At 50.6% G+C, this 23,835-nt stretch overlaps 1 protein-coding gene across 1 annotated transcript; it reads left to right on the forward strand.

The window, feature by feature from the left end:
• Positions 1-5,296: 5,296 nt before the first annotated feature.
• LOC100908567 (patched domain-containing protein 3) lies at positions 5,297-16,660 on the forward strand. The gene is made up of 5 exons (XM_003747305.1): positions 5,297-5,489; positions 6,984-8,030; positions 14,352-14,504; positions 14,653-15,058; positions 15,202-16,660. Exons 1-5 carry the CDS (start codon positions 5,408-5,410, stop codon positions 16,658-16,660), a joined length of 3,147 nt encoding a protein of 1,048 aa, XP_003747353.1. The 5' UTR covers positions 5,297-5,407.
• Positions 16,661-23,835: the final 7,175 nt, after the last annotated feature.

The following is a 23,835-nucleotide window of genomic DNA, read 5'->3' on the forward strand; positions in this document are numbered from 1 at the left end:
CACCGAAAGTCGAGCTCCGGGGTTTGCTCAAGCTCTCTGTCAACGGTAGCGTCGATATCGCTCAGCGACACTTGAGCACGGGTGCCAACAGCGTAGAACGAATACGGGTAGAAGCGAGTCGGTATTTTTAATTTGGCAAACGACTGTGTTTTTCTATCTGACTATCTGATTCGAAGACACTCGTCGCCTCGAAAGTCGGACGAGCGAAGCGTCGAGCAGCCTCCTCGGTAAGACCGCTACTCGCACGTTTCTCGCTCGCGGACGATTGCTGGACTTGCCCGCGAAACGCGCAGCCAATCGAATTCGCTGGGTCTCGATACCCCTCTCCGACATTCAGATCTTAGAACAGCAGAGAACCTCTTCGCAGAAAGCGCGACGCGAGCCGCTCTGACGCTCGGCGATTCCCCCGCTATCGCGAGTCGCGACGAGGTGACAACGCGACTGCAATTCACCCTTTGATACATCTGCGAGCGCATACTGCACGGATCCTTGAGAAATAAATCCCGATCCGGCTAGATAGAAAGCAATATATCTCATAACGTGACGAAACCGGGAGTTGCGACCTAGCGGAGCAGGCTGAGAACTCATGAATATCGACGGAAAAATGACGAATCATAGTACAACTTTAAATAGAACCGGTACGTTTCCTGCGGGGAAAACGGTCCTAGTGATTTTTGGCGCAAGCTTATGCGAACATTACGATCGTTGAATGCGCTATATTAGGCGAATGTTCATTGAAACCAATGGCTCAATTCTTTACCACTTATCCAAGGAGCGTTAACGGAATAGTGGAGAGGCTCTGAAACAGAGTCGGGAATCTGAATACTTCTGAATCATCGGCGCGATTGTCATCTAAAGCACAAACGAAATAATCGCGATGCGATTTGATAAAATGTCGCTATTCTCTCAGATTTTCTGAAGCGTGACTCATATTAATGGGAGCCTGCCGAAGCTCGCGGGGGTTTCCCGGTCGTTTCGTGTGACAAAGGTTAATGATGTGCTTTCCTCGTGAAGCTCGATTCAGGAAAACGAGACGAGAGGCTCCGCTGACGGAATGATTCTCCCAAATAGGACAATTCTCCGAGCTTCCCCCTCTTTGCGCTTCCCTGTTCATGGATCGATCGTTTTCGCCGACCTTACTACGGCCATGGCGGTCATCACAAGAACTCTGGGAATGCAAACCAGGAAAGGAATTTCCAGCCCAATCGGCGATGGAGTGCGCGGTGTGATTGAGTCACTGACTGAATTTATGCGGGAAAGAGAGAAGGAATGACCAGAGAATCCTGACCCTCCGGCTCATTTCTCCGATCCTGCTCCGGGCTCACAGATCTTATTGTTTTGGGAACTCCGTGTTTTCTGATGATTATTTGGTTGGATCGGGAACCGCCGTTAGGTAACGAAAATTTCCTTTCTAGTTTTTTTTTCCACGAATTGAATTTGATTACGACGCAGATCACTTCCCGTTTCGTTCTCTCGAGGGGATATGTGCATTCAGTAACCTCGGCTAATCTCGGAAACCAAATGCGTAACCAAAAGTTCGCTCGAGGCTGCCGCTCTGAGATCGAAGAGGAAGACGAAAAAACTCGCAACTTGCTTGACCGACTGAACGACCCACCGGACGGACTTAGGCGAATTGGCGAAACCGGAATCACCAAGCCCGCTCGTTCACTTCGATTATTCGGCTTAAGTAATCGTCGGTAGCGGCAGCGCGGCGCCGGCGTCGGCAGCGTATTCCAGCCGAGCCCATTCAGTTTCTACAATGAACGACGAACCATCAACTGTGCCTTACGGCCGAAGCCTGGCGAAACGAATCAGGCTTCGATTCTGTATACATACCGGCAGGCGAACCGGTACTGGTTCGTATTAGGGATCATAAAGTTTCCACACAGTGAAGATGACGAAAGAAAATTACCGATATTTCCATGGATTGGAATTAGAAGCAACTCACGGCCAAGTTGACATCTTTGATTAATGCTCTCGACGACTTCAGCGTCTCGATCGTTCCTCCAGTGTTTCGCGGCGGTCGAAAGACGAAATTCATCGGAAACGAGAAAAGTCCGAGAAATCGATTGTGTTTATCGGGTTCTCTCGACAAGAGCGCGAGAAGCTCTCTTGTTGAATGAGGTCATCAATCACTCCAATCGAAGATTCAAAGATTAAGGAATGCAGACAGCGTGGAAGACCTTGGTCTCCCAAGCAAAAACTTCGCCATTGACCTTGCACTGGTCACTGATGGGAACGTTCCCCTCGTGATAAACTCTGAGTAAATCGACTGATTCTTCATCGGGCGACGGACGGAGCGAGATCCCTACGCGCTCGCACCAACTTGCGAAAACAAACAATCGATCAATCAATTGAGAGCTTCGTACGGAGGAGAAATTCCTATTTTGCATTCAAGTCTGACTTCCTCTAACACAAACACAAGGCGAGAGACCATGTGGGCAGACACGGAATTATAAATGCACTTGTGGATTGATAGGTACAGAAGGGGAAGCTGGACAGCAGGCTCGAGAATTGTTTGGAGATGGCGGGATTATAAATAGAAGTCGTTCCTGTACCGCTCTGGCAAGTCGAATTCCAATGTTTCGATTTCCACAGTTTTATCTCCCCGGACAAAGGTCAAAGTTTTTCTATGCGCAACAAGCAGATACATGGCGGTGTAAGGAGCGAATTGCCTCCGTCAGATGTTCACGCAGTGGTCGAGCGAGAGTCATTGGTTCGCTTGAATGGGGCTTGCATTCTCTTCATTTCTTTATCGAAAGACACGGACAAATCGAATTCTGAGGCGCAGGCGATCCGATCGGTACGCCCTCGCATGTCTGAAGCGATCGCTCTTGCTCGGCATCACTTGCCGGAAGGTGGGCAGGAGACTCCCTCACGCAAGACCAATGGAGTCGTCCTCGACGCCGAGTCCGCGTGAACACCGGCCAGAGAAGACTTCGACAAGGAGGTGCACAGACGTTGTAGCTCCGGCTGCAGTACACCATGCATTCAAGTCCGCCAACGGGGATATCTTCCTTCTCAGAAGTTCTTGTTCCCGACAGTCTCACTGACGAATCCCTGCTCGACATTGTGGTCCATTTGTGAGTGATCAGCTCGGAGCTCTCCCTTCACCGCCTTCTCTCCGGAGAGAAGATCGATTTGTGGAAAGAAGTGGGTATTCGATACTCAGCCTCTCTCCCAGAGCTGCAAGTTCCCATACGATGATGCTCTGATACAATCTCACAAACCTGTTCCGGCAGCCTGCTGGCCTGTCACCGATGAGCTGGGTAGACTGTCTGTTAGAATCGTCTGCGCGAGATCTCAAAATTTATTTGCATCATCACAAACGTTTCCCAGATGGAACCCGATACTATTCTGTTAAGTTCCTGTTTCTGAGACGAGCATTAAAACAGACGATCGCTTTGAGGGCCATCGATTGCGACACCGACGACACGACGGGCGAACAGATGTCTGACGTCAACTTGCGTTTTTCCCCAAAGTTCAGAACCTCTCCCGTCTCCCTGACTCATAGCATCACTTGGAGCCGACATAGCGGATACGAGAAGTTGTTGTTAACAGCCGCAGCTCTTGCGTGCTCTTGGCAAAAGCTCGACGATAACGATCACGTGACGTCACAAAGGCTTGAAAAAAATGGCTCTTCTGACTTATCACACACTGAGAACAGAAAACGCGAAAAAGGGGCCGCAGAAGAAATCACATGGAAAAAACGCAAGAAAATTTCAGCCGTTCTTTACAATGCTCGGGTCGCTGCGCATTATACTGCGGCTTGATGAGAGGGCAGGAACAAATCGGAACGGAAAAGGCTGAAGTGAATGAAAACACATACAATCCGAATCCAATGCGAAACGGTTCCGAGACCAGCGAGAGCGACACACAACACAGTGACCAATCGATGCAGGAGGAGCTTTCAGAACATCAGAAGACTCCAGTACTTCTCTTTCAGCTCCAATATTTCGATTTCCGTACGAAATCGACGGTTCGCCGATGGCATCTATCAAGCCGCCGAGAGTCTCCTGGATACGCTCTCTATTCGAATCGTCGCTGACAACGACTCTGGAGTACAGACGTTGATGAAAGCGGCATTCTACCGGAGAGACGTTCTCCCGAACAATACTTCTCAGCTCTGGATTCATGCAGCGAGGCGGATGATTTCATAGTTGCTCTATGAAATCTCGTTTTTACTCCATACTTCGTCTTAATGTCACTCGATTGAGGCGCTCGCAGATGTCCGCTTCTCGTTGAAACCCTTTGAAGTGCGCAGGAAGAATCCGTCAAAAGAGCGCATCCGTCGGTCCGTCGATCCCGCCGCCGTACTTTTACAGTCGTCGACCATCGACTGTCACTTGTATGAGCATAGCCGCATCGGAGTCGACGACAAACAAGAGACGGATGAAAAGAGAAGAAAAAACGAGCCGTCTGTCATTTTCTTCTCGCTCAATCCAATCAAAGTCCCTTCGGATATTCCATGATCCGTCGTTCGCCAACGAAAGGACGGCCATCTACGGCAGTGCAACACTGTCCGTAAGGAACAAACTCCGAGCCTGAATGTCGTTTCTCGCAATCGTCGTCTTCGACATCGCTGCGATCGAAGTTATTGTGGTGGAGAAGATTGCTCCAATATCTTAGATAGAAACGATCCATTTCATCAATCCGGTTGCAGACGAAAGCCACGCTCACCGTGGCCGCCTAAGTTGGCTCCTTTATTGTGCTTATCAAGTCTATATGTTCGGCGGTTTGTTTTCGACTTGCGTTCTGACCAATTACCATACCGAATCGTTTGGGGTCTATCTGCGAGCAAATCCCGTCGTAGCTGGCATTGCTAGACCGTGGCATTGACTATGGGTTAAGTGCAGCAACGATCGACCGACGTGATTAGATTCACTTCTTCCCTCAAGGGATAGCCGGGTCACGCTCTCGGGGAGGAGCCGGACTCGGAGGAGAACCACCGGACAAATTCGAGTTTCCCGCGCGACTTCGGCTGCATGAAAACTTCGGCATGCCTTCTTCGCGCAGGGAAATCACCGGTTTTCTACGTGCTGTTCTCTGCTCAGCTGCTTGGTTGGACTTCGATGGTTGAACATCCGTTTCTTCTGAAATTCTCTTCTGTACAATCGCATGGAGGGCTACAGTAAGACCGCTGTGTCACTTCCGGTGCGGCTCAATTATCGTCTCTTGAGATAAATTCCGTTCGAAGAGTTGGTATTTTGACGTAAACATGGAAAGAGTTCCAAGTCGGCGATCTCTCGCACATCGCCAGCCTGCTTACTTGCTCGCTGGCTCGCTCGATATCGATGCTGAAGAACATTTTCTGTCGTCCGCTTCGGTTGGTGCTGCGCTGGATATGAAGTGAAGATCGGTTTTGCTTGTGAGACATACCAGGAGAAACCCCACAAACGTCCCCAAAATGAGGAAGGTCTCGTTAAAAATGGTCCGTCAACTGAGCCACCGAGCTCAAGTTGAGGCCGAGCGAGCAAGCCGTGCCAAAAGTATGTATATTTATTCTCTTCGAGTTGTTTCGTTTTCGATTCTGCCTTCGGAGAACATCCCAGCTTCGCTCAGTAGGGACGGTCTCAACCGGAATTTTCTCGCTGATATTGCGCGTATTTCTCTCGCAGCCTCGCGTAAAAAGCGACGGCTCCGATAAGTGCGACTCAAGTCTCTTAAAACTGCGAAACGTCTCGAGTACAGTCGAAAGTTCCCCGACCCTTGTCCATTGCTTCTTTGACGGTGTCAACTGTCACTGGCAGCGAGGGGACTCTCCCAGATTCGGCGTTTCCCAGCGAAATTCCCCATTCGCTAGAAGGTTTTTCTTCGCCTAGAACATGATCGAGCGTCGCTCAAAGCATCCCTCAGCACCCAGCAGCATCCCCACTATTGCGGATGAGCGTTCTCGCTGCTGTGGAAGCGGCAAATATCGTTCTTATCACAGACATCGCAGCAGCAGAGACTTCTGATCACAGAATATCTTCCGCGACCTTGGATCCATCGGTGTTGAATGTTCATGTTGCAGACTGTGCTATCATCCTTCGATCAGTGATTGGATCGCAGTTCAAATAAAGTCCCCATTTCACTGAGACTTCCGATAGTTTCGAGGTAGTTGGGGCGATCATGATAGGGGAAGAGTCGAGGTTTGAAGTACGCGAGCGTATCTGCGGAACAACTAGTTCCGTATCAAGAAGAGGAGAGGGAGAAGACAATGGGGTCCTGCATGGGAGGACCATGGCTGTGTCTTCTCCAGTTCTATGTGGGAGGCGCGTCCAACAGGATTCTCACGATGAACGTGGTACAGAGAGTTGACGTCATTCCGTTGTGAGATTCGTGTCCACCGACTAAGAGGTCAGCGTCTTAGCGAGCGAAGTAAGTGGCGAGCGAACGAGGAAAACTTTGTCTTTGGGAGAGAGCCGGATTCTCTGATACGTTGAAGGTGGAGACTTCCAACGGGGCGACAATAGCTCATCTCAAAGTCGAGCTTGTCCGTCGAACGGAGTGAGTTTAAGCCTCACTCTAGGATTGAAACATGTAAGGGTCGCCAATCCCTGACTTTGATCTCTGACTCGACCACTGTGTAGATCTCTGCGCCTGAACGAGCATTCAACGGACTTCAACGAGCATTGGAACGTAGGCGTTCCGAGTCCCATCGGTGCCTGAAGAATGTGCTGATTCGGGAAGACTTCGTGTCTCACCCGTGCTGGATGCTCGACTTTCCGTTCTGTTCTCGCGTTGAGTTCCTGATTAGGTGTAGTTTGAAGTCTAAAGAGGTTCGTCGATGAAGAAATCCCTGAATTCAGGCTATGGAGACCGCCTCCGCCATGGCCCGAGTCTCGGCTCTTTGACAGTCGCGGAAATCTTTCCGCGGAACGGGATGTGATCCGAACCACCAATACGCGCACTCGACAGACTAGCTCATGCTTAAGTTGTAGAGCCACCAACTCAGAATTCTTTTTCCCTGATCTGACTCCGATCATTTTGTTTCTTTGCAGAGCGAGTGGATAAAATGAAGGCGGACTGCGTGGATAAATGGGTGTCCAAAGTGTTCAGAGCTCTGGGAGAGTCCATAGCCAGGACCCCAGGTTACTACATCGTGGTGCCGCTCATGATAGCCATCACGCTCTCTACGGGCATGCAGACGATCCGCTACCAGGACGACCCGGAGTATCTTTTCAGTCCAGTGAACGGCCAATCACACTTCGATCGTGAGCGACTTTTTCAACTGTTCCCACAAAACACCTCGGAAAGCTTCGATATCAGTCGTCTCGTGACCACCGAGAAGTTCGGTCGAGTGATCTTCCACACGAAGGTAGGCGAGAACCTGCTTCGGAAGGAGGTGTTCGAAGACATTCTCAAAGTGGACACGCTCATCAAGAACTTGAAGTCCATATGGGATGATGACGAGAAGGACTGGAACGAGATCTGCGCAAAGAGCGAGCCTGGCGTTTGCTTCAACAACGACATCTTCCACTACACGTTGGAGAAACTCAGAGAGCTGCCCGAAGATTATCAGACGGTCAATCAAACCGAAGGTCTTGGCATAAGATATCCGTTGCATTTCATCAATGCGACGCGGGAGTTGTATTTCCCCGGGGGACTTCTGGGCGCCATCAAGACAAACGATGACGATGAGGTCATCTATGCGGAGGCGATAAACATGTTCTACTATCTCGAAGCGAGCTCGCGTAAGAAGAAACTCCGAGCGGAGCAGTGGGAGAACGATTTCCTCCGAGCGATCCCGAAACTCTGTGAAGAATTGGAATTTACGAGTTGTGCGTACTTCACGTCGTTATCGTTGACGCAAGAGCTGGAACACAACACGACGAACGTAGTGCCATACTTCAGCATCACAGTTTTCATCATGCTCGCTTTCACCGTTTTCACGTGTCTGATGAGTGATAACGTGAGATCGAAGCCGTGGCTTGGCGTCTTGGGTTGTTTTTCGTCCGGAATCTCTGTGCTAGCTTCATTTGGATTTACAATGTACATGGGAGTCGAATTCATCGCAATCAACATGGCAGCTCCTTTCCTCATGCTCGGTGAGTAGATTGAGCAGTTTTTTCTCTCGTTTTTTTTTCTACCCCCTCTGAGAAGAGTCTCCCGATAAGTAATCATTGGCATTGTGTTCCATTATGACCACACGTAGGTGTCCGTATCCGGCATCGGAAGAGCTCCTCTCGGTTCCGGAGTCCGATTCGAGTTTCCGATCCCAAAAGCCACGATTTGATTCGCGGAGGAGCCGTTGGATCTTTTACGGAATTCCTGTTCCGAGGGAGTCGGAAACCTCACACGGTACCTCCGCTCTGATAGCCTGTAGCTTGCGGACGGTCGTAATTTTATACGGCGTAAATATTTGATCAACGAGGTCCTCTAGTAGAGCCCGAGAAGTAACATCCTGCTTCTGTTGAATCGACCGTTGCTATTAAGCCGCCTCGGCCACCGCATAGAGGCCGGATGCGGCGGACACCGAAGAGAGGAATTCTCTAGCATTGAAGAAATTCAGATTCCGGCAGAGACATTTCCCTACGGCTGAAGACAGAAGTACAGACAGAAACGACGTGCGAGACAATTTCGTTCTCTCAGCTTTCTCCTGTCTGCGTCTTTTCTGGCCGCTTGTTTTCTGGGCCGAAATCCTTCCTTTTTCTTGCATCCTGTTTCGCTGCAGTTTCCTTCCCTGATGTTTTGCATCTAGTGATAAAGACGCTTCGGATCCGTACTCGCGCGTTCGGGCCCTTTCGGTGGCTTCCGGCGATGAGTACCAGGATTCTGTCATGGCCCAGGGACGAGGCTTCCGTCGCCTTGCTCGCGCGCAGCAGTCCGTGTGAAACGGTACGCGTATCGAACTTACGTAACGTACATGCTAGGCGAGGTTCCGGCTGGGCCGAAAGTACGTTCGGCATCTTTATGTACATATCTGGGCTCTCCGATGGGATCTGTCGATTGTTCTGACGTTATCGGTCCAATTGAATCGTGGGTAGATCCGTATCCCCCGATAGTTGAGCGTCGAGCCTGATGAGAAACCCTCATGGTCCCTCATAGTCGTGTCTGAAATGTATTGTTCTCCTTCGCGTAACGACATGGAATACCTTCGTTCGACATCCTGGCACCATCCTCCTCAAAATTCGCTCATCGTGGGGAGCATGGAAGGATGGAAGATCGTTCTCTAGAAGGAGCCGACTTCGACGGTGACGGACTCTCGAACAGTCTCTCATGACGTCCTTCAGGGACTTACTCAGCGTGATGACCTGGTCTTCCCATAATGCTCTTGCAACCTGAGCGAATTTCCTCTCGGTCACTCAGCGTCTCAATCAACATTCGGAATTCCACACGCGAGGAAAAAATCTCGGGACGCATCAGACGTGTTCTAAAGATTGGAATTCATGCGACGCTCCGCGGACAATCTGTCGCTCGCGTTTGGTTCCTAAGAAAGTCTATTCTTGCTCCCACATCCCCGTTTATTTCCTCGCGATTCATCGTCCCCAACAATCGACCAAGTGCTCATCCACGCGAACGATCTAAGAGGTTTTGGACTCTTCTCGAGGAGAATGTGAATTCCATTGACAGAAACTTCCGGAATTCGAATTGCAAATTAGCTCGGTATAGTGAAGGTTCTTAGCTCCTTCCTCCATGCGAACGACTTTTTCATTCGTCCCTTGTCTCCAAGTCGCCGGTCGCTAAGCGCAAGCCCAGTCACGGAAATTGATTTTATGCCATTGTGCCAACTGAGTAGATGGGAGACGGTAGCTCGGAAGACTTGGAGAAAAGAATTTCCTCGCTGGATTCCATTCATCTATATGAATGAATGTTTCCTTATGTGCTGTCACCTTGAGTGCTCCGCAGTTTTCGCTGGAGGTCGATTGAATATGGATCTCGTACTTCTACCTTATGGAGAGTTTTCGCCCGACGTCAACGATCGATAACAGACGTTGTATCGATTGAGATGACGTAGCCCTGACGACTCGGATGGTCACTCGAATAGAAAGCCAGTCGTCCTCCCACCTCGGCTGCGGGCCGGGCCTCGCTACCCTATGAGACAAACGCCTGGGAGAGTCTCTTCACCTCATCTCCGTTCAAGCGCGAATCTCAATGTCGACAGGTGAATCTCCGGAGAAGAATCACAGAGAGAATATAGATATTAATTCTGGAATATTACGAGAAGCCATCTAGTGAATCTTGTTGTCTATCTCGCATTGTTCTTGAATTCTGGAGGTGCCATTCTTTGCACAATGTCACCGAGGTTCCGCTCCTATCGGCTCGGTAGTTCGCTTTACGTCTACGTTCGTAGGCCTCATGGAAAAGAGGTCCGGCGGTCTAGCGATCGACCATCCTCCGCATTGAGGTCTCTCGGACAATGATGAGCTCTCGCCCATGGGATCTGATCTGTGTGGGAGAAGGATACCGATTCATTTCCGAGGATGCATTTCCACAAAGTGGGCAGCTGTCCTGGAGTGGGTGGATTCGGATATGGCTCGTGGCGAGCGTTTAGCCGCCTCCAAAGTTTTACGCGCAGAGTCGTTTTCACATCGAATCCCCTTCATTGACTAGATCAGGGAGACGTTAAGCACGTCACGCTCTACATCCCTGCGGCGAATGACCGGTATTGAATGATTGAGTGATGCATTCCCATCACAGTACTTTCTGGTTGCTCGCCATTATATTCGCTTTTTGAAGCCTGCATCGACGCCGACGTTGGAGTCCGCTTCCCGCCAATGTGCCGTCTCTCAAGAAGCGGGGACCGAGTTTCTCCGCTTGGCACTCGTCTCCGCCGCGCCGCGAGACTCTGATTCCGCGCTGACGTCCAGGGATCGCATTGCGACAGCCTTCTGGCTGAGATATGATTCTTCCTCCGATCTTGAGGAGAGCTAAACCTGACCGTAGTATGTATACTACGGTCATGTATGGGAATGTCACCTTCTTCACGGAGCGTTGTTGTAATATTGAGAAAATCTCCTCGTTTTTGGCTGCGAGCGTCAGCGTCATCAGCGACTCCAGAACCGAGAGTTTTTCTGCAAGCGGGCGCGAAAATCTGGGGTTTTTATCCCTCGGTTCGATGTTACTCCGGAGGCAGTTCAGTGCCCTGCTTCCGATCGAGATGTGGTCTTTCCCTCTGAGCAGAGTTTACACACTTCAATTCGGAGCAGGCGACTCGTGTTGGCTCGTCTTATGGAAGAAAGACTGGCTTGTTGGTCCGGTGGCTGCTCGGCTGGGTGGCTTGTTGGCTCGCTTGCAGCGCTCGGAGCCAGCGAGGCGCTAGCCGACGCGGCGTCAAGGTCTTCCCGCCAAAGCGTGAGTCAAAACCGCCGAAAATCAAGAAGCCTTGGGGATGTTGTAGGGGCAGAAAAAAAGAAAGTATTCGACGAAGTCCATATGTTTTTACTGAGTGGAGCTGCCGACGTCGCCCGCGACCACACTTACCTTAACTTGAGTTTCGCGCTTTCTCTTCCCTCAAGCCATTACTGGGAGCGCTAGCGATTCTCGTAATTTCCCTTCAGGAGACTCGTTCCGAGTGCGAGGAGATTCCCGACTTGCCCACCGGGCTGGGAGCCGGGCTCGTGAAAAAAGAGACTCGTCTGTCGTAAGGAGCGATAGACGGCAATTTACGTAATCGGGGTCGCCTATCGGATGGCAGTGATCACTATCTCGATCTTTGCCGTACTATTTATCACGACGTCTGGTATCTTCGAATATCTCAGAGAAAAATCGATGCGCCGGGATGTAGTCACCTGAAAATGACCGCTTTCGCCTCTTTCTTTATCGGGTCGCGCGTAATATATGCCATAATTGTTCGTTTATTCCGGGCGGCTACTATTACGTAATCGACTCGACAGCTGTTCCATTCATTGATCGCTTGAGGTCGGGCTCATCGGTGTAACAGACAAGCTCTTATGACAGGTTCTTTACAATGTAAACTCAGAGGCGTTCAGTTCTGTGGCCGTTAGGCAAATCTAGCAGAACGGACATTCACGGGCTCCAAGCGATCACCGGGGCTCCAGATTCGTTTCCATGTACAATTCTCAGAAAGGGAGACATTCGATTGATCTATCACCAAATGGAACTTGTGTCCGGAGCGGAACGGTTCCTCTCGATATCCAAGAATGGAATACCACGAAGAAATTTGTTCAATGAACCTTTGACCCTGCGCGGAGAAAAACGGCCAGCATCCTGATCCACGCGTGTGGCCTCTCTTCTTCTTGTCTGCCCTCTCGTCTCTAGGTTGTCCGGCCAGCTCCGTGTGAGGTACTTCCTAGTTCGGTACTTCCATTCCTGATCGGACCCGGTATACGGAGAGACCGTGAGCGTCTCTGACTGTTATGATTACATTCGGGACTCGCGCGATTTTTCGCGCAGCCTGATCCGCCGGGCGAATCTGCGAGCAATGTTTCCATGTTGTTCCATTGTTTATTTGGAGCAAATTTCCGGCCGGATAGGGGTGGTCGAAAAGGCCATGGCCGAGGTCCAAGGCAGCTCGGAACAGACCCAGTCTTGCCATGGGAGAAGAATGTTCTCGTCGTGATCTCGCTCCATGGGATCGCCTCAAGACCAGACGATCTCCTCTTAAGCGGTATGAACGGGATGGCCCTCGCTTAGGGCAGAATGAAGTCGCCAAGCGCTCATCGCGCCGCTAGATGAGAAATACTCATTTGCAATTTTTCTGCGTGCTCTTGGACTTCAATCCCAGATCGTGTGAGCGCAAGCTCTCGCTGTATACTGTTGATTTCTGTCGCGAACGTCGTGATCAATCCCCGGTGATTCCCGCGCCACCTGATCTCTGCTCCTGGACTGTTCCAGTCTAGGTGGAAACTGGGAAGTAACAAACGGATCATTGGCGTCTCCCTGATTTTTCTGATTTACGCGCACGCGATGTGTTTCCAAATCGCGTCGAGGGAAGGTGATCTCACGAAAAATATATTACGGAGACAGCTCTGCCGAAAGGTATACCTGTGAGAAAGAGAAGAAAGCGGATTCCGAATTGAGTAAAGCAACGAAACTCGTGAGTCGTAGACCGAAACGACGCGACGGGCAATGAAACAGACCTTCTGGAAAACGGACTTCTGAAACGACGAACAGACACCACGCGAATGGCGAGTCGATGCTTGCGGACGTCACTCGATCGTTGCGTCATTTGTTCAGTTAGCCGGTCCATGAGCCGATCGGGTTGATTGACTGAACCCACAGAATAGCCCTGTGGACATGCTACGACGTAAGATGTATGTCGGCGCGGGGACATTCCACAGAAGTAAACGACGGCGCGGAGATTCGGTGTAGGTACGTACTTTTTATCGGGACCATGGAATAATAAGGACGGGACTTTACTCTTGATTCGACGGCCAATCAGACAACTAATCGCTGAAGTTGACGCCGGGAATCATTTCGAGATAATTGTTGTGACGTAACGTAGTTCGGGAAATTTTCCAGAAACGTCACGAACGCATCAACATTCCGTCTCGGAGTCTCAGTCTGGTTCCCGAAAATGGGCATCAGGTCTCCAAGGCTCTGTTCCCGCTAAATGACGATTCTTATCTGCCCTGAGTCATGTTGTGGTGAATGTTTGTGGGAAATACTCCCTTTTTGAAGCAGTCGACGGAATGTTCCTCTGTTCTCCCTCGTTTGCCCAGCTCGTCGTTCCGAGCAGAAATTGTCCAGCGTGAAGCGTGGTTCAAGATCAAATCTTGGAAGAATCGACGTTGTTAGTTCACAAAGGGAACTTCGATTTGAGGACGCGTGGATCAAAGGAAAATCCTCCGTTCATTCATAATAACGAATGCCTTTCCATACGCATCAGCTTCAACTTTTATTCTATTGAAGAATTCGGCGTCGAAATTCCCCACCAGTGCTGGCAGCAGAAGCGAAAAGAGCCGGTATGATCTTCTGAGGCACGAAGTGTGGAAAGACGTGAAAACCTTGGTCCACTTTCCGATGGCATTGGTTAACAGGCGCTAGTGATCCGGCTAGATTTAACTAAATGTCAGCGTAGTAAGTCGTTTAGCCATTGGGAAAATCTCACTTTCAACCGAAAGCCGAATTCCCACGGCGATCCGCCCGAAGGAAAAAAACATGTCGTTGGCATAGCATTCCGTCGAGAACGAATAATTGGAATCGGAGCTCCTGCACCTCTGCAGAAATTCTTGCGGTGACGTGGCCGGATATGGGTCGGGTTTCGAGTCCGAGCTACAGGGGTACCGAAGTTCGGAGTTACTCGAGCCGGGGGAGCGTTTCCACTTGGAGGAAAGAGAAGAATAGAGAATATTTTCGAGAATATATTCCGCCACCTAAATTCTCCAAACGCTGAATAATTCGTCACGACAAATGCATCCGTCTCATTCCCAGGGATTCAACAGAAGTTCTCATTTGAATTACAGGTATCGGTATGGATGACACGTTCGTGCTGCTGGCGGCTTGGAGACGAACGGATCCCCGCAAATCGGTCGTAGAGCGCATGGGTGAAACCTACAGCGATGCCGCCGTTTCCATCACCATCACCTCGCTTACGAACTCGATCAGTTTCACGATTGGTGGGTACACTCGAGCGTCTCTCACTTATATCGAGGCTAACGCGTCATGTTCACCAATGCTCACGGTTACTCGCTCACGCGCGAATTCCTCGACGGCGCCACAAATTAGTCATCACATTATCTCAACGTATATCTCCCTTATTTACAGGAGCCGTGTCGATATTTCCTTCCGTGAAGATCTTCTGCATCTACACGGCGATATGCGTCGTGTTCACCTACCTGTATCAGGTTTCGTTCTTCGGCGCTTGTATAGCAATAGCAGGTTATGCCGAACGTCGCAATCTTCACGGTCTCTTCTGTTTCCCAACTCTGCCCCGCTCACTGTCCAAGGGTAAGCCGTGGTGGTTCAAGCTCCTGTGTACCGGAGGCTTCAACCCGAACGACCCCAAAAACCCGAAGGACAATGAAGAGCACTGTATGATGGTGTTCTTCCGCGACACATGGGGAGGCATGCTGAGCAAGGGCTGGGTCAAAGTGACCGTAATTCTCTGCTTCTTGGTCTACCTGGCAATCGGAGTCGCGGGTTGCTTCCAGCTCAAAGAAGGACTCGAACGGTAAGCTTTCGCCGATCGGCTCACCGATCAGCAGCAGAGCAAACAATTCATCAATGCTGACGAGCTGCCTTCGATTGTTGGTCCCAAAAGACTATTTTCGCTTCCTTCTTGATTGCTTAATGATCGAATGCTCTGTGTTCCAGATACAAATTGGCTACGGATTACAGTTACGCCAAGACGTTCTTCAATGTCGACGATCACTACTTCAGAAAGTATCCCTATCGAGTTCAGCTGTTCACCAATGTCAGCATCGACTATTGGAATCCGGAGACGCACGAGTACCTAATGGACGTGCTCGACGACTTTGAGAGCAGCGCCTACGTCGGCAACACAGAGCTAACCGAGTGCTGGTTCAGAGAGTTCCGGCACCAGGCCGAAACGAACGAGCAAGCAAAAGTGTTCCTCGGCTCGTTCGACTTGACCATAAAAGAAGACTACATGAAAGCGCTGAAACACATGCTAAGAGTGAAACCGTTCTCGATGTTCAGCCGGGACATTAAATTCAACGAGGACGGCTCGGAGATCTTGGCTTCCCGATGCATAATCCAAGCGACGGATATCATCGACGCGAACGACGAGAAGGAGATGGTGCTCGACTTGCGGCGCATCGCCGAGAAATACCCCGATTTGGACCTGAGCGTTTACCACACTCTGTTCATTTTCTTCGATCAATTCATCTTGGTACGCAGCACCAGTTTGCAGAACATTGTGATCGCTGCTCTGGTGATGGTCGGAGTGGCCATAGTGTTCTTGCCGAACCTGTCGTGCGCTTTCTGGGTTTGCTTCTCGATGGCTTCGATCGAAATCGGCGTGCTCGGCTACATGACCTGGTGGGAGGTGAACCTCGATTCGATATCGATGGTGAATCTTATCATGTGCATGGGATTCTCGGTCGATTACTCCGCACATATTTCCTACGCGTTTCTCACAGCGCCCGAACGGGACCCGAATGCGAAAATGCGCGAGGCACTTCACAGCGTGGGATTGCCAATCTTTCAGGGTTCCGTCTCCACCATCCTCGGTATCATAGTTCTGGCATTCGCGCCTAGCTACATATTCCGCACTTTCTTCAAGACTGTGTTCTTGGTTATTGTGTTCGGTGCACTTCACGGCGTCGTCTTGCTCCCCGTCCTCTTGTCGTTGAGTGAGAGCTTGTGCAAGAAGAGCAGCCAGAAGGCAACTTTCGGTCTCGACGAAGAGAACCGGCCCGATCACGGCCATGTTGCGTTCATTTACGGCAGCAGTCCACCGCAGGGCCACCAATTGTACAAGCCCACTTTCGACAGTATAGTGAACTTCGAGCCCAAGGGCTCAGATTTCTACTCGCCGTACGAAACGACGCCAGACGCGACCTATCTCAACAAGGGCTTGGTTTTGTCCGAGACCGAGGGCGATCTGCGTCTGGGCAGTCTCGTCACGCCGGGTAATATCGTGCCTGAGGCAGGTGAGAAAGTCAACCCTGCTTATCTCGAGGAAGAAGAAGAGGAGGAAGATAAGGAGGAAGCTGCTTCTCAGAAGTCATCCGACAGCGGACTGGCCGACACCGTGGAGTACAGCGGACAGAAGAAAGAGCCTCAGTCGGCAAACATGTACCATATGTAGATAAAACATGATTATAGTTATGAAATGCCACGCTAGGACGAACGCGTAAAGTGAATTATTGCCTAAACAAAAGGACAGATAGAATTTTTCGAATTCGATCCACAGTGACCGACACCAGTTTTCTAGATTTTCTAGGAGAACCATCCAAGAGGGCTTTGCGAGAATATCCCTCACTCTGTGCCAGTGTTGTGCTTACCTGAGCCGAGAGGATCAGAAAAGGTCGTGACTTGCCCTCGCACGTCGTCAGTTGGGAATCGAGCCTCCTGATGGCGTAACGCGTTAAGTAAGAGCTCTGCTTTCGAGACTCGCGCTAGAGATCCTAGAGAAACCGCTGACTGTTTGTTATGATGAACCTGAGATGCGCGTCAGCGTCGAGCGTACCTATTGCATCTTTCCTCTTCGATGAAGGCCAGGCGCCCAGCAAAGCTCCGAGCGGCAAAACTAGTCTGAAGAAGAAGTCTCAACTCTCACAGCGGAACTCTTCGAGAACAATACTCCGCAGGTATTTTGTCGCAAAAGTTTCGGGGTAGTATGATAAGTTTCAATATTTATTCAATGAGGAGGTGTTCCTGCTGTTTTGTGTGCTCATGATGACGAAATAAATAACTTCCCTGTCGATCAGTCGGTTTCCTACTTTTTCCTGCCCGCTCGATGCTACCGATCCGGGACCTCGGTGAAGTATTGAGTCGGAAGAACGATTTTAGAGACTAAGCATACCGTAGAGCCGCAGAGTACATGTACTCATCTCGAAACATATCGCGAGCATTATAGACTCGGAAGGTATCCAAGTCCGTAGCGATGATCCATCATTGTGACACGGACGGTACAGGGAGGAAGGGAGCTGCGGCGCGAGCACAAGGATCGTGGAAGTCGAAACACTTGGACTCGATATATGTACATATCGATGGCATTTGGATGGAGGCAGCGTTGGGTTGGGATTGTGCTTACTCAGCGGGAGGAAACTCGAGGTCCGATGATTGGAGCGCGAGGAGATGCGATTCTATCGTGGTTTGGGGTTTGACACCGGAGGCTTCTGCTTAATTTATAACGTCGAGTTGATGGTATAGGTCAGTGGTTCCCAAACTTTTGACGTGAAACGTCTTTAATTTCGACTTTGGGGGCGCGTTCAATGTACTTCGTCCTTCATGTAACGATTTAAGGCCGCCTCTGAGAGGCTAGAACTATCTTAATTGTGCACAGAATTTTTGTCGGATTGTATTGATCGGCAGACAATTTACGGGACAATCTTCTATTCGAGTTTGAAATGAATCTGAGAATGTTAAGAGCCCTTACGACCCGATTTCCAATCATACTGATAATCTCCGCGGTCACTTGATGAATATGTCTCCAGAGCCTATGAACATTGGATTTCAAAGCTGATTCGACTTACAAGCCAAAGCTAGTGTCTTTGGTCCCCCTGCGCAACTCGAGGATCTGGCTCTCAAGTTCCGAAGAATGTTTTATTTAGAAGGAAATAGTATGTTATCCATCCTGATCATATACATACATATATGCACATCGTTTTTTATGGAACGATTTCTGGCTAGCTGTGCGGTAGATGTTCCTTGATTGTGCGTCGCGCACGGGATTCCTAGTCTAGTATATCTATCGATGAGTATTAGGGAGCTGCATATGTTTCGGGCCCTATTTTCCGAATGATGATATTTCCGTTCTGAGACATGTGAGAACCCTCATTGGTTTTTGCGGTGGCTGCTACATTTGTCGGTCAGCAGAAGATTTGATCAGCTTTGAAGGACCGTACAGGCTCTCGAGGACGCTACATGATATGGAGGTTGTTGTGGCCTATGCAACGGAATAAACTGTCCGACCGATATATGCCATAGGCGAAAATGAGCTCTTCATAAGATTACGTCGATTGATAATAAGGATCGATGAATATGTGTTGGAAACGAAAATCGAGAGGATATTTATCGGCGCTCGTGAAATGGGAGTGATCGTTGATATATGAAGATCGCTGGAGAAGACATCAGATCAAAAAGCACCATGAACAACAGCCTAAAGTCAGACAGCAGTAATTGCTGATGACCACCAATATCATGAGCCGACGGTGTTCCTTGTTCCCCACTTTCGGAGATCGTGACCGGTTCTTATCCGCCAAATCGGTCTGATTCCAACACGATTTGAAGTTCGCGGTGATCATACGGAGTCACAGGCTACAGGAACCTTAGATCCCTGTCGATTTAGATATCATAAGACCGCAAGAGAAGATCAGTAATGCTCATGTATAGGAGCGGATACCCATTTTGGACCCTTGGCCTCCCCCAAAGTCGGTCTGGGTCCCCCCAAAAAAATATCCTGGGTACGCCCCGGGAGAAGATATCAAATCGAATAGCACCATGAACAACAGTCAGGAGACAGACAGCAGTAATTCCTCATGACCATCTATATCATGACGGCCGACGGAAGACGGGGTATATAAAGCACCATTAAAAATTATCTGTCATGCATTTCGTCTCGACAACGAATACAGTCATCGACGATGCAGAGAACGACGCAAATACAGCTAGGCTTCAAGGATGCTTCGAAGCCGAAGGTTGTAATGAAGAATTTGAAGATATGACTCTCAACGGTGCGGCAGAATCATAAATTCCATAAGCATTCATCATCAACGCTGTTATTTATAAAACCTCTAATCTATTAAGTTTGTGTAGGGAAGAAAACGGATCACATCAACAGATTTGCGGCAGATTTTGTAATGATGAAAAGGAGCTGGGTTTTGTTCACCGTTTTGGCGTAGGCGTTTCACGTCCTATCACGGTAGTGTCATGACACTACCTGCGTGAAATTTTTTCTTCCGCGGAACCCTTCGCGGAACCCCTAGTGTTCCGTGGAACCCTTCCCCATTTTTCACAAAATTCAAAGTCGTGTCAAATGCTCTTCCCTTTCAGCTATTAGAGGAGAGAACACGCGTTTGTTCCGGACCAGACCCGAATGTTTATTGCTTAAGTCAATTCTTGCGTGAAGGAATGCTCATCTAGTGGGAACGTACCTTGTGCAACCACCTTCGCAGTGTGCATTCGATGCCGATCGATGCGCCAATTAGAACGCCCCCCTCCGGAATTGTGGAAGACATTTGGAATCAGGAAAAGAAGTTCCCCGTATATGACCGTACATATGGAAGCAAAACCTCGTCGCGGAACCCCGAGTTGCGCAAAGAGCAGCCCACGGAACAGCGGGGTTCCGCAAAGATTTTTTCACGGAACCCCCGGGAAAGAGCGACGGAACCCCAAGGGTTCCGCGGAACCCAGTTTGGGAACCTCTGGTATAGATCAGCGCCCCCTGATTTCCTTTTAGCGCGGGACTCCCTCCGGAGTTCTCGACTGCGCTCTGGACCCCAAGCGATGTCTTTCCGAACGCACTGGTCGGTGGCTTGTCTAAAGAAAGAATATTTCTTTCTTCTGCATCGAATGAGCCCCTCGCACCGGGGATCGTCGATACTTTCGCGAGCTTTACCGAATTTATTATTTCGAAGGATCACTATACCTATGACTCAGCTTCTTCGACCTTCGGGACCACCAAGAACGGGTTTCCTAGACCCCCAAGGGGTCTCAGGACCCTCAGGGAGCTCTTGATTTCGACTCTTCCCGAACCGAATTCATACTTCGCAAGATGCCGATCTTTCCTGTCGCGAGAACCCTCCCCTCCAGCGAACGGACGGCTAGCCGAGCTCCAGGACCTCGAATCTCAGCTTCGCAGATTTCGACTCAGATCCGCACGCCGAGGGGACCTGTTGGGTGTTCATGAATTCCTTATGACCGTTTCCACTCGCGAGCCTGGGGCAACCATCATGCATAGGTCGAGGTGGGCATCCATCGCGAGATTTTCCCGGGGTTTCACGGAATAGTCCAACTCCAATAGATTTCCTTCGGAGAACCGGCCCGGAATTTCTCGAGACGAGAACTCCGTTGCAAGCGCGATCAATGCCGATGAGAATCATAGGCGTATAAGGAGCCCGGCGGCAATTTCGGAATACCATGCTTAATCTCCCACCAAAGTAGTCTTGAGGATTCCGCCGAACCTGAACTCTTACGGAGGACTCGCTCTCTCGACTTCCTCATCGCTGGCTCTATCGAGATAGGAATATATTCACGATCTTTTCGCGGAGGATAGGGAAAAATATCATTCGGTACTCTTCCGGCCCCTCTGACGTTGGAATTCCACTTCCCATGTATTGCTTCCATGGAGACTCCATGCCTCGGGAAAAAGACTCGGTCAAATCCTGGGGGAATTTCCGTCGCAGCTCATCATTCATTGAATTACGAGGAGGCTCCTCCGTATTCAGGCAAGATTTCCCTGAACAGCTGTAGCAGGTTCCGCGGTGTAGCACCCTCAAACCCCCACCTCGAGCCGAGGCGGTTGAGGGTAGCGGCGGTTGCGTTTGTGGCGAGGGTGAGCATCAGAGTCCTCTGACGGATGAAAAAGAGAACTTCACGGGGTCCGGCTGCTCGACGAAGGGTGTGACGTCATCCAACAACACGGGCTTTTGCACAATAAAACAAACTTTCCACATTCCGCCTTAAGAAAGCAGTCCGTTCATCGAAGCAATTACGATCAAACGCTGTCTGCGGCTGATTAAACAGCGACGAACTGCGAATGCACTCCTCCGAAGAGGAATACGACCGCTGTGGGTGTACACAGCGCGCCAAGTCGACGGGTTGCTCAGATTCATGCGGAATCCTGCGGGGATTGCATTGCAATCTCCTCCGATTCCGAGGCAAAGGGAGCAGCGTTCACCGAGAACCGCTCTTGGGTGCTCCAGGACCAGCAAGAGGGATCCGCCGACTCGAAAACGACAAAAAAATAGCGGCTTCCCGAGCTGGATGGTGGGTGTCGACAGGGGCGCCCTCTACGCGGGAACCAACCGCTCGTCCTCCTGAGGCAGAGCTGCTCTCTCTACGGAGCAGGAATGTTCGGCTGGAATGAAAGCACGATCATGCTGTAACCACGGTGAATTTTCAGCTGTCTTCGTTGAATCGGTGGCGGCTGTAGCGACGAGTCTACCGCCGCTCTCAGAGAGTGAAAGCTCCTCGAAGGCTGTGGCCGGATGCCCCCTACGCAAAGGTATGAGAACAAAACACTCTCCGCGCACTTAATGGCAACATTCGCACGCTTACGTTATTTTTCGTTCGCGTAAATTATCGACAGGAGCCTCGCTCGGAAAAGACGCTCATCTCGCCATCGACTCGCGGATCAGCGGAGGAAAACGTCCCGCTGCTGTTCCAGGCGCTCGATCGGCTTTCGAAACTCCGTGGTTCCTCACTTCACGGGGCTTCCGGGGAAGCTGTAGCGCTTTCTAAACAATCAGCCCGAGCGTTCTTGGAATTTCCCCTTCATTATTCAAAGAGGTGATTCCCAGGAGCTCCAGGGCGGCTTCCCGATCAAAATTTGCTTTTTTAGTTCGTTATACCGTGGAAAGATACTTTTCGGCACGATTCTAATTTCGATCCATCGGAATCAGTGCCAGAGGATGGTCTTCTCATCGCTCTCGATATTCCGGAGCTCTGGATTTGCTAACCGGGACTCTCAATGATCAGAAAGTGCCTCTTACGCAGGAAACTGGGCGGAAATTAGCGATCCTTACCGTGAAACTGCCTTGATGTGCGGCCCGCGATCGATTTCTTTCGGATCGATGGGAAAAGAAGTTTTCCGGGGGGAAATCCCCATCTCGCCGCCCTTACGTCGAATCGCGATCGGAGGAGGCGTATTACCGTACTCGCCAGAAGGACCTTGACCATTCTTGTCAACACCAGTGATCGTGCTGCAGAATGTAGGTCAGCGGCTGGGAGTCTCCCAGTTCTCCGCTTCGCACGGTCGCTGCGCGGCCGGTCCCGCTGATCCCGCACACTGGATCATTCGCAGCCCCGACTTACGCCGGAATGATTCCGCTTGGCTGAGTGAGTATTTTTTCCCTCGGCTGGCTCCTCACGTTGTATGTACGCGGCGCGGCTACGCTCTCTGCGTTCATGGAGCCCAGAGCCCAATGATGGACTCTCTGACAGCGGGGCGAGCGAATCAGACGGTGCTGTCCTTGTGGCTCCAGCTGCTCCAGATGTAGCGGCGCGACTCTCAGACCCTCCTGAACCCCAACTCATGCGATTAGCGGTTTCATTACCGACAAATTGGAACCGATCCCGTATCACGATTCGACTCTGCTGCGTTATTGATTCGTTATAATGACAGAAAAGAACGCGTTTTCCGGGGTCGTTCAGCCTCGCTCGGTTCCGAATGCGAAGCGGAACCTACGTCTACTCGCAAACTCTCGATGCAGCGTGTTCTCAATGAAGCGCGCCACTAGTCCCGCGGAAATCGCCCAGGAGACAGAACCGACGGGTTACACGAGTTTTCCTTTCCCATGAGCAGGAGCAGAAGGAGGAAAATACTATTCGCTCCTTCAAGAAGCGAGCCATCGATCTGATGACGTCAATGCAACGTGTGCTGACGTCAGAACAGCTGGAAAGAGTACACGGCGACCGGGACCCACGGTCGGAGAGGGTCGCTGTTGCATTGCTCACGAGATCGTGTTTCGTACTCGCTTACCGGGCTAGTCGATGGAATTCGTATGCGGGATCGGCTTTTGAGATACGGCAAGAGGAATGATGGATGTCTCTCCGCGAAGCCCACTCGCCGCACCCACGGCTAAGCGCCCTTCCGGGATCTCAGAATGAGGCGGGCGTACTCGAATGGGACCGACAACCAGAATGGAGGTTGGGGACTGGGAGCACTCGCGATCTACGTCATCGCGGCGCTTCGTTGACGTCAACGGGATTCAGCGTTAATCTCCCCCGTGGTTGCTAGAAAATTCCAGCTGATCTGCACCACCACCGTTCCGTATCACATAACGACAACGAGCCCCGTGCTCCCGGAGTCTCCCGCCCTCGGTCATCCACAGCCGAGTGGAGCCTCCGGCGCTTTGACATGACAGAGCCAGAAAGGCGGGAATCGGCCTTGTGAAGTGTCCGATACGGGAACTCGATTCAGTACGCCCACCCATGGAGCTGAGAAGAAATAAAAAATTCACTTTCAGTCTATTCCGAGAGTCCTGGGAGGTCCCAAATATGAATCAGCTGAAAACCAGCTCCTACGCAAAGTTTCAGCTCTGACCGGAGAGACGACCGTCGAGGCGGAGGAACTGCTCGAAATTTCTCTCGAGCACC

Source organism: Galendromus occidentalis, unplaced genomic scaffold (genome assembly GCF_000255335.2).
Source record: "Galendromus occidentalis unplaced genomic scaffold, Mocc_1.1 scf7180000077515, whole genome shotgun sequence".
In the NCBI taxonomy this organism is placed as follows: domain Eukaryota; kingdom Metazoa; phylum Arthropoda; class Arachnida; order Mesostigmata; family Phytoseiidae; genus Galendromus; species Galendromus occidentalis.

Coding starts and splice junctions, on each gene's coding strand:
- LOC100908567 (XM_003747305.1), top strand. CDS start 5,408: ATGAGGAAGGTCTCGTTAAAAATGGTCCGTCAACTGAGCCACCGAGCT. Junction 8,031..14,351: donor AGCTCCTTTCCTCATGCTCG/GTGAGTAGATTG, acceptor TTTGAATTACAG/GTATCGGTATGGATGACACG. Junction 15,059..15,201: donor CTCAAAGAAGGACTCGAACG/GTAAGCTTTCGC, acceptor TCTGTGTTCCAG/ATACAAATTGGCTACGGATT.